Consider the following 12,961-nt stretch of genomic DNA (forward strand, 5'->3'; position numbering starts at 1 on the left):
GCCATGCAGGTGAAAAAAAAGGCCATTTTGTTTTTCTTGAAATTCTGTAGCTGCCATAGGCACAACCCGAGGACGCGACTCCATCTCTGCGCCGTCTCGTCTGCAAAAAACAACAACACAGACACCTTTCCGATTCCTCCCCCCTCCCCCTACACAAGAGGAGCACCGACAGTGCAAAGCAAAAAAGAGGGCGGGGGGGGGGAGAGGCCTCCAAATGATTGTCCATTGTTATTTCCAGGAGGTGGGGGCAAGGGCGACCTGGGAAAGCCTGTAGATCTGTGCAGGGGGAAGATCAGGAAGTAGGGGTGTGTGATGGTGGTGGTGGAGATCAAAAGCGCCAGCTTCCACAGCACAGCCACCTCAACAGCTGATAGCGCTGGTCTGCTGTTTGCTGACAAAGTCCGAGATGAAGTCAAACTCGTTCTGTCCCAGAAAGAGTTCGGGCAGCTCCTGAACCCGGTCCAAGCCGAGCTCCATGACCAGAGACGTCAAGACCTCTTCGTCGATGGGATCCGTGTCCATAACGTTCAAGGTCAGGGCCGGAGAGGGCAGGTGCTGCATCCCCAGGTGCTGCCCGGGTCCCATCCTGTATTGCGGCACCCCTGCCCCAATGGGCCCGTTGCTCATGCCCATGAGGGGGTGGCCCTGGTATTGCGTGTTCAGTTTCTGCAAGTGCATGCTAGCCATGAGCTGCTGAGTGCCCACCGGTCCCAAATATTGTTGCTGTTGCTGCTGCTGCTGCTGCTGCTGGTGTTGTTGTTGTTGTTGTTGTTGTTGCTGGCTTGGATTGCTGAACATCATGGCGCCTGGGACCTGGTGGTGCCCCATCTGTCCATTGATGCTGGGCCTCTGCCTTATGCCTCCGTCCAGGGCAGGGCCTCCGTACTGCATCATCTGGTGGTTGGCTGGGAGCGTCCTTAGCACGTGCTGCTGCGGAGGGCCTTGCATCCCGTTCATGCCTATCCGGTAGCCCTGCATCCCGTTCACCCCGTGGCTCATCGACATCATCATGTGGTCAGCCATCGCAAGCTGGGCACTGGAAGACAAAAGGAGGAGGGTCACATACAAGGCAGCACAGGGTCCCGCCCCCCCAAAAAAAACCATGCAGTGTTTGAAATTAGCCAGGCACATTTTGCACCCTGGCCAACATCCGCTTGCAACCAAGTAAAGATGATTGGAGCCAGGGCAGCGCCTGATATCTCTGCCACCTGGAAAGGTGCGTGCCCAGGGATCATTGGATCACACGCTAACACCACATCCTGTAGGATTTTCTCAGTTGTTATGTTTTAAACCTGCCCAACTGGAATGAATTTCAAGAACCCCAAACGCTTTTTCTGTGCAGCCTGAGCAGCAGCAGTCACCGTTAAGAAAAAGAGGTCAGAGTAGGCCGATATATATGTGGACTGTCCCTGGATCAAGTGACTTTTCTTCTTCAAGTTCTCCAACTTATTAACCTAGCTCAAGGTTGTCCTCTGAACTAGACAGATGTTCAGCTGAGAATCAATTACAGTCAGCCCCATCATTTGAAAATTAAGACTTTAGAGCCGCCTCCTCAAAAATGGCAGCTAGACATTCTGTTTTGGCGTCTGTAACTGTGGTTTATGGGGCCATTTGGCACCTAGCTTATATACCCGAGTTTCTAACACTGCTGCCATGACATATGCTAGCCTGCTCCTGGGATAGCAACACATGAGCCTACAGCGGGGTGGTCAAGGCCTTTTTTGGCAGCCCCCAGCCTTCGTGCCTCCTTCCCAAAGCTGGTAAGCAAGGAAGTGGGCTTTGGGAAGGCGGTGGGAGGCTCTGACAGAGTCCCAGAGTATTCCCGCCTCCTTTCCAAAGCCTCCTTAGCACTTTCCCACATTTGGGAAGGAGGAGGGACCCTGCCAGAGCCTCGCACCATACTCTTGCAGTCACTTGGTGTGAAAAGTTGGGCTGCCCCATTCTAGAGGGTATGGGGCTCCCCAGTGCCCCCTTCCCCTGCTCCAGAAGTTATATTTTGTATACATCTTTTCGACAAGGTGTTTCATAGTGACACACACACGGTTTCTGCACCATTCATCCTCTCAACCACCTTGCAAGGTAGGCTAGGCCAAGAACTCAGCGGAGAGGCAAACCTGGTTTGCGAGTTAACAGGTGCACATTGTTTCTCTAAAACAGTGTTTCCTAAACTTGGGTCGCTAGCCGTTTCCCCCCGAACTACAATTCCCATCATCCATGATCACTGGTCTTACTAGCTCGGGATGATGGGAGTTGTAGTCCAAAAACAGATGGAGACTCAAGTTTGGGAAACACTGTTCTAAAGCCAGGGTAGAAAATGTGTGGCCCTCCCTGTATTCCTGCCCCCAAATTCTGATCAGCCTCAGTCAGTATGGCCCAATGTCTAGGGCGATGGGAGCATTAAGTGTGGCAACATCCGGCTGGACCCAGGTTGTGCCCATCATGGCTAGGGCAACGGCTTAGAGCCAACGCACTGAAGGAAACTGTGCTTTGTGTGCGCGCGCATGCACATATAGAATTACAACCTCTCTCTTATCTACAGTGGCAGATGGCAGGGACTCCCCCTTCCCTAACAGGTCATGTGGTAGAGAGGCTTTGGGGGTGGAGGAAAAGTTTATAGTGGGAGGCAGCTAGAGAGTGTCCACTAAGGCAGAACTGTCCAACAGCCATGGCCAGCTGAGAAGGGGACACACATCCAAGGACACAAGAGACCACAAAGCCCTTCCTGGGCCAGGACAAATGCAACAGCCCATTTGTCACAGCAGCCAACCAAATGCCTCCAAAAAGGCTGTTAAACACAGCCTGTTTAACACAACCCTCTCCTTGTTGCTGCTGCTCCCAAGGAACTGGCAATTCTGAGATTCTGAACATGGAGGTTCCATATGGGTTGGAGTGGGGAACTGCAACTTGGTGTTGCAGCGTACGGTCGCCACCCAACAAATAGTCCCGTCCTGGGCACCACAGTCACCCTGGAGCAAAGGTTATGTAGTTCTGCCTAGGCCTCCCAGGGGGAGGAAAAGGAAAAGAAAGGTGTGTGTGTGTGGGGGGGAACTCTTCTTCCCATGGCTTTTCCCCACAAGGCTATCTAGTGCTTCAGGGACAAGGTTTGGGCTGTCAGCCTAAATCCTTTTGTATGTATCATGGTTCTTCAAAGTGCAATAATGGGTGCTTAAGCCCACAGCATACATCCCTTCTCCTTTCAATCAACAACTCTTAGGCTGAGGTTTTAAAATTCTGTTCTTCAAGTATGTAGAAACAAGTACCTTTATCTCTCTCCACCGATGCCCCCCCCCCTTTACTTCCCAGCTGACATGCACTCAGCCAACAGGATCTGATTATCAGGATGCACTGCCCTATCCTAACAGACTGGCCAGGCATGCACTCATCCAACCCCGTTTTAAAAACAGATCTAAGCTGGTGGCCCTCTTAACCCAAGCCGAGGCTCCACGGCGCCCCCTAGAGGAGCGACAGGGGAACGACAATGCTGCCCCCTACCGCCCGGGAGGATGAAGATCCGCTTAAGGACGCTGCAAGCTCAGTAGGCAATGAAATCGAGGTTGGTTACCTCGCCACCCTCCCCAAGTCACCGATTTGTCATTCCTGCCCAACCCCGGGACACCTTAAGCAGCTTGGAAATACGAAAGGAGGCCGCTGGCAGCGAACAGAGCATTTATGCAATGGGTTTTACATCCGGATAAACGAAGGCGACCTTGTGCATGAAAATAAAAAGTCTGTTGCAACCTCCCCAACGCCGTCGGATCGCAGAACCCGGCGCTGGTAATACGCCCCGCAGAATGCAAGCAGCAGCGCACCCGTTCCCTAACCCGCTTCCCATGGCCAACCCCCCTCCCCGCTTCTCTCCCTCCTCCTCCTCCTCCCCTTTGCCGGCTCCAGGCAGCTCCCGCCCCGGCACATTCCGCCAGCACAAAGATCAGCACTTTGAACACAGAAGTTTAACCCTTCCCTGCCTGCTCCCGAGCAAAAGACAATGCCGCCGAAGGAGCGCTCCGCGCAAATGAGGACTCGGGCTAGTGCTGGGCTGGAAAGGAGAAGGAAAAAGCCCGTTTTCCTGGCCACCCCGACGAACGGCAGGCAATGCAAAATAAATAATAATAATAGTTTTCAGATCGTGGCCGTCTCTGCGGAGCCTCTCGAAGCCCAATGTCACCCTCCTTTCCCCGCCGTGGTTTCCTCGACTCCCTCCTCGGCTACATACCCCAAAGGCGGCGATCCGAAGGGAAGGCTGCAAACTCGCAAATGGCCCGGCTGAGAAAGTCACCTCGGCAGGAGGAGGAAAGCGGCGGCGGCTCCTCTTTCTTCCCTTCCTTACACGCGGCTGCTATTCCCACGAGCGAGCTGGCCAGCCTGCCCGCCGCGCTTGCAAAGGCACCTCCAGCCCGGCCGCATCAATTCCAAGCGGCGGGTCCTTCCTCCGGCGGCGGCTGCTGCTGCTGCTCCTCCGCCTCCTCTTTCTCCGGCTCCCAGCCGAACCCTCGCAGGCGCCGCTGTGTGTATTTGCAAGTAGGTTAAACTTCAGCGTTTTTTAATATATATACATACACACACAGAGAGAGGGAGAAGCCGGAGGGGGGCGGAGCCAAAGTCCCCGCCCCTGCACCTCTGATTGGTCCAGCTCTCCCAAATGGCTCTTCTCCCCCCTCCCCAGCCTGGATGCTTTTTCCAAAGCGGCGAAGAGGGGGCCGAGGTGAAGAATCGCAGGGTCCCGCCTACCTGTTTTTGTTTCATCTCCGAAGAAGGAGGGATTGCAACACAATGGCGGGAGTTTGCAGCATATGCAAAGGCAGGAGGAGGAAAGGACGGGTGGGGGGAAGCGCTGCCTGCCTGCCTGCCTGCCTGCCTGCTTGCTTTCTTCCATCTGTCCATCTCTCCTCCTTCCCTCTCCAAACCGGTTCGCCTAACAACCCTCTTTGCCGGCGCTCATCTTGCACACGATGGCGTGCGCGCACGTAACGTGTGTATGCATGCAAACAAACAAACACGAGGACAGAGGGAGAGAGTGGAAAGCAGGGGGTGGAGAGGAGAGAATTCTTGCAGCCTTTGCTCTCCCCTGGCGAAGCGTGAGCGGGTGAGAGGGCGCAGAGGGATGGCTGCCGGCTGCCGGCCAAGATATTGCGAGGCGCATTGTTTATTATTAACTCCCGGGCCCCGGTGGGGAGCGCATTCCTCGCCCTGACCTGCCTTTTGTTATGCAAATACAGAGGGGATGTTAATCTGCTGCCACGCGGTTGGAAAGAGGTGGCCCTCGCGAATGGCTCAATTAACCACAGGGCGCTGGACGGTGAGGAGAGGGTGGCGCAATACGGCGCGTTCCCGCTGGTCGCGCGCGCGGTGCCTTCCTCCTCCTCCTGCTGCTGCTGCTAATTTCCCAAGCGTTTTCCAAGAAAAGCCAGGGAACTTTTTTGTTTTTAATGGCATCTGAGTGACTCGTCCCCAGAATTGCTGTTTGGGTTTTTTTGGGGTTTTTGCACACCGCACTTTGCTTTTCATTCTTACGCGTCAACTCTGTTAACACCTGAAAGGATAACAAAGGAACTTCAAAGGGAGGCTGCAGTGAGAAGCTGCTGCCTGAGAACTTCTCAAGAAATTCAATTCCTTTCGTTTGGGCCTGAATACAGACAATGGTTTCCCACCTTACATGTTGATTGACTCAGCATTTCTGAAGGTGTAAAGGGCCACTGCATATTTTGCATACAAACTCTAATTGAATTGTTCCAGCTTGCCCCCCCCCCATTCCAATTGCCATATAACTTCTACCATTTCCTCCTTATATTGCTCTTGTTATGCCTATCACCAGGGCCTGCTTGTTACAAGTGGGTCACGCCCCTACTGGTTGGCTTATGCATTCGTTGGATTGGACATAGTGGAAAGACACACCTACTCCTTATCTGTTCCATTGCTTGACCTTTTGGCTTCACTTTCCAAAGCCCGCCTCCAGTTTTGTGTCTCTTTGTTCAGGGCCTGTGTACCTGACACACTTAATCGACTACTTACTGAAGCAACAAATGAGACTTTGGCCCACATGTTTGTGTGATGAAAACAGCCTAATTTCAGATTGGTTGCAGTATCAAGTTGCTAGATCTCAAAGAGTAGGATTTTTCTCTCTTCCCTAGGGTTGGAATATCTGGAGGGGGTTTCCCTTTGGGGCAAAATCCAGGACAAAATTCACCTTTCAACAACTAGGCTAAAACCAAGGATTCTTATGGTATTACTGTACATTTGTTTGGATGGAGTTTGTATTCATTTGACCTTTTCATATTGCTAAGACAAAGCTAATCCTATGAATTGCATTATTAGAATATCTAGGACCAGGGTAAAACTGTTCAAAACTATTATTTTTGCTGCTGCTACTGCCAGAAGTGCAATGTTTACATTAACAATATTGAAGCGTACATTTACAATATTGAAATGTTTTCCACACTGTGTTCTTTGTTGCTTTTTTGCTGCTACTACTATTTTGCTACTACTATTCTTACGAAATTGTGCTTTACAAAATATTTCTATTGAGAAATATGGTGTAACTGAACCACTGCATTGTTGTAAGGCTCTTTAAACTGCTCCCAGACTTTGGAATTCCCTTCCTAGAGAGGCTAGACCGGCTCCTTCCTTGCTGTCCTTCTGCTGGCAGGTGAAGACTATTTTATTATGAAAAGCTTTTGGGAACTTTTTTTTTAAAGGAAAATGCTTTGAATAGTGCTTTGCTGTTTATACTGTCTGTATTTTAATAGATTTGGTTTTATAATTTTTATATAGTTTAATTACTATTTACCTTACAAGAAAGGAGATTCTGACTAAACACAAGAAATAACTTTCTGACTGTAAGAGCTGTTTGATAGTGGCATGGACTCTCTCCGAAGGTGGGGACTCCCCTTTATTGGGGGATTTTAAGCAGCGGTTGGGTAGCCATCAGTCATGGATGCTTTAGCTCAGTGGTGTCCAAACTTTTTTCAAAGACGGCCAGATTTGATGACGTGAAGGGCTGTGGGGGCCGACCAAAGGGCCGACCAAAGTTGTTGACCTATTTTAGGGTTGGAGTTGTTCAGCATCTTTTAGGATTGAAGTTATTGAGGGTTTTTTATAGGATTTTACCTCAGGAAATAAACTGCCACAGGGGCCGGATTAAATCGACTGGCGGGCCGGATTAGGCCCCCGAAACAGACTTTGGACATGCCTGCTTTAGCTGAAATCCCTGCATTGATGACCCTCCGTGTCCCTCTCCCAAATCTACAGTTCTAAGATTCTATGATCCTGCATATGGTTTTCAGCTTTCTGTATGTTATCCGTGTTGTTTTTATTTCTGTAAGCTGCCTTGAGTCCTGGTGTGAGAAAAAAGCTGGTTATAAATAAACACAATTCTTGAGGAAAGGCTGCATACAAATAAACGCAATGATGATGGTATGGTTGTATGGTTGGGAAGCACTGAGAAGTATGCCTTTCCCATCCTTGTGCAAAAGACCTCCACTTTTAGACGTGAGGCCTCTGCTTTTGGGTAGCAGCGAAATGGAGCAGATGAGAATCTTCTGTTCCTCTTTCTCAGGTATACAAAAATAGCATGTGATGCGGGCCTGTTGCCACTTCCTTGGAGTTAAGTGGCTTGAGAAAGCACACACCAAATATTGACTTCAATTCTGCTCTGTTTGGCCCAGGAACTTTGTTCTAGCAGTTGGGCTCTTCCTCCTGCTGTTTTCAGGCCTGGTGCCACACAGCACAGCATCCTTGAGTAGCTACCAGCTCCAGCGCTGTGGCACAGCCCGCTGCTGATGTCTGATTGGTGCTGGCTGGGTGGCCGGCTCCACTTCCCACAATGCACCACTGTTCTGGGGGCATTGTGGGAAATTAAAATGGCTGCCCACCACCCATTGTGGGGTTGGCAGTTATCATTTATGTTTCCCATAATGCCCCTGATGTGGCATGGCTCCAGGGCATTATGGGAAATTTAGATAGCCCCTTGCTGTCTGCCATTGATGAGAATGCTGTCACCGCCAGGTGAACCCACTGATGTAGAAGAGGACCCACTTTTCCAAAGGTCTACTTCAACCTTGGAGCCAGCCTGGACTATACTTCTCATTGGGTCTCTTTTACCTACCTCACAAGGTTGTTGTGAGGATAAAATGGAGGGGAACCATCTTGAGGTCCATAGTGATAGGCTCAGTGAAAAATACATCAATAAACACACCATACATTTAAAACACATGGCTTAAGCCCCCCGAAATCCTGGGATTTGACGTTTACCCCTCACAGAGCTACAGTTCCCAGGAGTCTTAGCAAATTGGAGTTATTGGGGGACGCGCCACTTGATTTAAATATGCTTTAAATGTATTGTCTGGATGTAACCATAGATGGTGCTTGAATTCCCCCAAAGAATCCTGGGAACTGTCATTTGTTAAGGGTGCAGGGAATTGTAACTTTGTGGGTGGCAAATCGTAGTTCCCAGGGCTTTTTGAGAGAAGCTGTGTGCTTTCTTTCAGTGTATGATGTGAACGCAGCCAATAACTGATGGATAAAAGTGGTATGTCCCTGGAAAAACAAACCACACATCTCCACCTTTACTTGACAGAACAGAGGGATTGGACCCACCCTTTAAAACAAAAATGGTTAAAACAAAATGATAGGGGATCATGGGAGAATTTCATAGGGGCTGGTGAAAATGATTTGATCCCTGTTCATGTTGCATACAAATAACCTTGTGAGCAATGAGGGTTCTTCTCCAACTCAGCCAAAAGTGGGTGGTTTATATCCAAAATACAAAAGGTTTCATTTTATTTCTACCTCTTCTTTGCATTGTGGATTTATTTGTGGGGCAGAACAAGTTTGACTTCATCTCGGATTTTGGCACCAGGGTGGCTGGCAAAGGAAAGGGGATTTGCGCAATGCAATTAGAAATGAGACACGGGCTCTGTTGTGATGAGGCAATGTGCAGAAGTGATGAAGGTTGGGAAAAATAATCCCAACTTCCCCTGTGGATGCAGAGATTGCTGGAGTCTTAATGGCTGCTACCACTCAGGGAATAGATTCTGGAGTCATTGTGGATTCACTCACTGGAAAACAAACAGCATTGCGACGTAAACAGAAGGTTAGGAATGATTCATAGTTCAGGATGCTGTTGTCTGATGATTTCAGTGAATGAGGGCCCTTTCGGACGCAATGCTTCTCATATCTGGAAGCCTTCAGCCCAGGGATGGGAATTCTGTAGCTCTCCAGATATTCTTCAACTCCATCTCCCATTAGCCCCGGCCAGCATGGTCAACAGTCCAGGATGATGGGCGTTGTAGTCCAGCAACACCTTCGTTGCCACAGATTCCCCCATCCCTGCTTTAGCCAGTTTATTGCAATACCTTGAATGTTGGACTTAGAGCAGGGAGACATGGGTTCAAGTCCCCACTTATCCTAGAAGTGCCCTCGATAAACTTGGGTCTGTCAGTATCATTCAACATATCCTACTAATAATATGTAATCATACCTGATTGCTCATTCATGTGTAGATAAATAAGTTGAAGCGCAGGGCTGGAAGATTCTTTCTTTCACTAACTAACTAACTCAGAGGAGCTGAGTTCCAGATGGAGGTCTGTCTGATCACAATATGCCAGTCAGCCATGTAGCTTACTGGGTGATCTTGGGGCAGCCTAACCTACCTCCCAGGGTTGTTGGGAGCATAAAATGGGGGCGGAAATGTAATAATCAATTTATTAATCAGGCAGTTTCTGTTCCATTGTCAAATAGCTCTTACTGTTAGGATGTTTTGCCTAATGTTTAGCAGAAACCTGCTTCCCTGGAATTTCCTCCCATCAGTACTTTGCCTTCTGGAAAAACAGGGAACAAATCTCCTTCATCAGCCTTCTGTGTGTATCAGGCATGCATGGGGGAAGGAACATACGGTAGCTTAGTGGCAGAGCAGCTGCCTTGCAAGCGGAAAGTCTCAGTTTCAATCCTGGTATCTCCAGGTTGGGTCAGGAATTCACCTGCCTGAAACCCTGGAAAACCCCATCCGCTCCACTCCCCATCACGGACCACTTGAAAATTGCTGACAGTCTTGGAGGACCACTGAATGGTTTTCCTGCCTGTTGTCGCAATTGTTCTGTGCTGTGTTAGATGCTACATGGTTTCTAAGAATATTTGTATTGTTTCTTCCGTTGCACATATAACACTACAACTGAATTTTAGGGAACATAAATTGTAATGCAATAAAACCTGCTATCTAGCCCAAATATTCCCTTATTGTGATTGAATAAAATGCATGCAACCCCCTTTTTAATCTCGGTACCCCAAAGGGCAAGAGATTTACTATTCCAAAAGGTGAACATTCCACAAAAGTGGCCCAGTATTTTCCTACAGGCAGCAGGGATGGGCAGCTACAGCCCCTGCCCTGACCTCACAATATTTCAGCCCTTGCCATTTTTCTAAAACAGCGTTGCTGCTCTCATGGCCAGGGATTTTTTTACAAGGCATCCCTTCATGGCCTCAGCCCTCCATCGTTCTTCTACCCTCTTATTTACCCCTCATTTCCTTGTGTTTACAGTGTGTGATATATTTCAACACTCCCTGTGGACCAGTTACAATGCTACTTTCCCCATGTTTCACCCACAGGGAACGTGGTTGCATGAGTAGAGTATGAGGTCACATTCCACCTCCAGGGGATATATATTTATAGATTAGTTTCTGGGCCATGTGGTTTCCTCCCCCCCCTCTCCCCCCAGCTCCAAAATCAGCAGGTTCTTGCTTCAGCCTCTCTTCTTCACCGCCAAGGCAAACTCTCTTTCTTCTCTACATCCCTAGTACTGTTTAACACAGGATCTTTTCCCTGAATGAGTACAAGGGGAAAAGCCACACTCATGCACCTTCTTACTTCTGAACATCACACATGGGTCCATTCAGCCATGTCTTCGTAGAAACTGATTTAATAACAAAACAAGAGCTGATACCCCTTCACTAGCATTGCTGGGGATACGGGGTGGACCAAATGAAGATGGATGGGATAAAGTATTGATTCTGTATTTATCGCTAGCTGCCGGGTGCCAATTGTTAAGAAGGTGGAAATATTTATGGGGACAAATAAGGATTTATGGTACAGTCAAAATGGCCTATAACTGTTGCTGAGAAATCAAGGTGTAGTAAGTCACACTTAGAAAAAAACCCCCACTGAAATCCATGGGAAATTACCATGATTAACTCAGTATCAGATGATTTCGCCAGGTCTACTGTTTTCTGTAGGGTTTTGCTGCACCAGAAAGTTCCCCTGAAGAATTCATTGGCAGGATTGAACTCCCTGCCCATCAGCTGATGGGTGGCAGGTTCAATCCTGCATTTTGCAGGGTTTGGCTGCACCAGTGACTTCCCCACAGTGAACAAAGGGAGCCAAACAGGATTGAAACCCCTAGCCAAATGCTGATGGACACAGAGTTTATTCCTGTTTTCTCGTTGATTGGATGCACAACTCACATCTCTGTCTGCCCCTACACCTAATATCAGGTGTGGGGAAGGTGGGCATGGGGTTCCTCACCCCTGCTCTGCTCTACTCTTGGCCTGGATCCAATTTTATGTACTACAACATGCTAGACTTTGGCGAATTTCCTTAAAAATAGCTCCAAAACTGTAAGAAAAGCTCAACAACTTTGGTAAAAAATACCAAAACACCACCCAATTTTGAGGCAACTGATGAACACAGCTATGCTACCATATATTTATTTAAAATATTTGTAGGCTATGTTTAGGAGCATACCTTTTCAAGATGGCTTCCAATAAAAATCACCGATGTACACTGTATTCACAAATAAAATGATAACAAACTAGGATCTAATAAGACAGCTGTACCAGCGATGCCTGGCCAAAAGTCCCTTGAGAATGTGACCAAGCTCAATAGCAGCAGAATCCAAATAAAGAAATGCTTTTAGGGAAAAGCTAGTGGAAACAGGAGAGTTTTCAGATCTACCCCCCCGAATGCAATAAGTAACAAAATAAAATAAAGATTGGGGATCTAGTACCAAGCAGGAGGTTGGATTAGGTGTCATCCAGAGTATGCTTCCAACCGGCAGCTGCCATTTCCCCATAGTTACCGTATTTTTCGCTCTATAACACGCACCCGACCATAACACGCACGTAGTTTTTAGAGGAGGAAAATCCATAGGCATGCCACCCGTAGGCATTCCCTCCATAACACGCACAGACATTTCCCCTTACTTTTTAGGAGGAAAAAAGTGAGTGTTATGGTGCAAAAAATACGGTAATTAACAATTAACTTGTTTAAAACCATTCTGCTTAGAATGTAAACATGTCAGGTGATTTATACTTAGGTTTTTACTGTTTTGTGCATTGACTTAATGATCGCCCTGCAGTGTATTTTTGTGTGTTTACTCAGAGGTAAGACAATGCTGCGTTTCTGGGGCTTACTCCCTAGTAAGTATGCTTTGAACTCTAGGCTCCATCATCCTAGTGTTTTTGACTGAAGGCCTAAGTCAAGAGACAGTTTGGGGGAACGGACTCCATAGTAGCAGCCCAATTATCAGCCACTAGAAAAGGGCAGTGGGGATGTCTTTCCACTTGGATGAGATCCTGCACAACTCTCAGGAGCTAGAGACTGCTGACCTTCAACACATTTGGGAGGATTCCTTCTGTTTACACAGGGCCTGCCCCAGCAGGAGGTTGGGTTGGGTGCTCAGGGGCTGTGCTCAGAAGGAGGGGTTTTGGCTTTTCAAACAGGCGATGACTAAGTCAATTAATTGTTTAATTATGTAATGATTGTTTGTAACTTTGGAACTGTCAGCGTGCACTTGCCAAATCCAGCGTGTGCAGCTCTGTTATGTATACCTGCGGAGGGAGTACATGTGCGCACACACCCATGGATGCAAATCCGTGCACGGCCCTGACCATGGAAGTGATAGAGATTGCGCAGCTGAGCTTACTTCTGCACTTTGAATTGGCCCTGCAAAGCTGTGTCTTTGGCCCCGTCTGC

The 12,961-nt window shown here is 48.4% G+C and overlaps 1 protein-coding gene across 1 annotated transcript; it reads right to left on the bottom strand.

The window, feature by feature from the left end:
* Positions 1-333: 333 nt before the first annotated feature.
* On the bottom strand, positions 334-4,568 carry CITED4 (Cbp/p300 interacting transactivator with Glu/Asp rich carboxy-terminal domain 4). The gene is made up of 2 exons (XM_053398462.1): positions 4,214-4,568; positions 334-1,036 (listed from the first exon to the last, which is right to left on the bottom strand). The coding sequence occupies exon 2, from the start codon at positions 1,021-1,023 to the stop codon at positions 361-363; it is 663 nt and encodes a 220-aa protein (XP_053254437.1). The 5' UTR covers positions 1,024-1,036; positions 4,214-4,568; the 3' UTR covers positions 334-360.
* Between the last annotated feature and the right edge of the window lie 8,393 nt (positions 4,569-12,961).

Source organism: Podarcis raffonei, chromosome 8 (assembly GCF_027172205.1).
Source record: "Podarcis raffonei isolate rPodRaf1 chromosome 8, rPodRaf1.pri, whole genome shotgun sequence".
Classification (NCBI taxonomy): domain Eukaryota; kingdom Metazoa; phylum Chordata; class Lepidosauria; order Squamata; family Lacertidae; genus Podarcis; species Podarcis raffonei.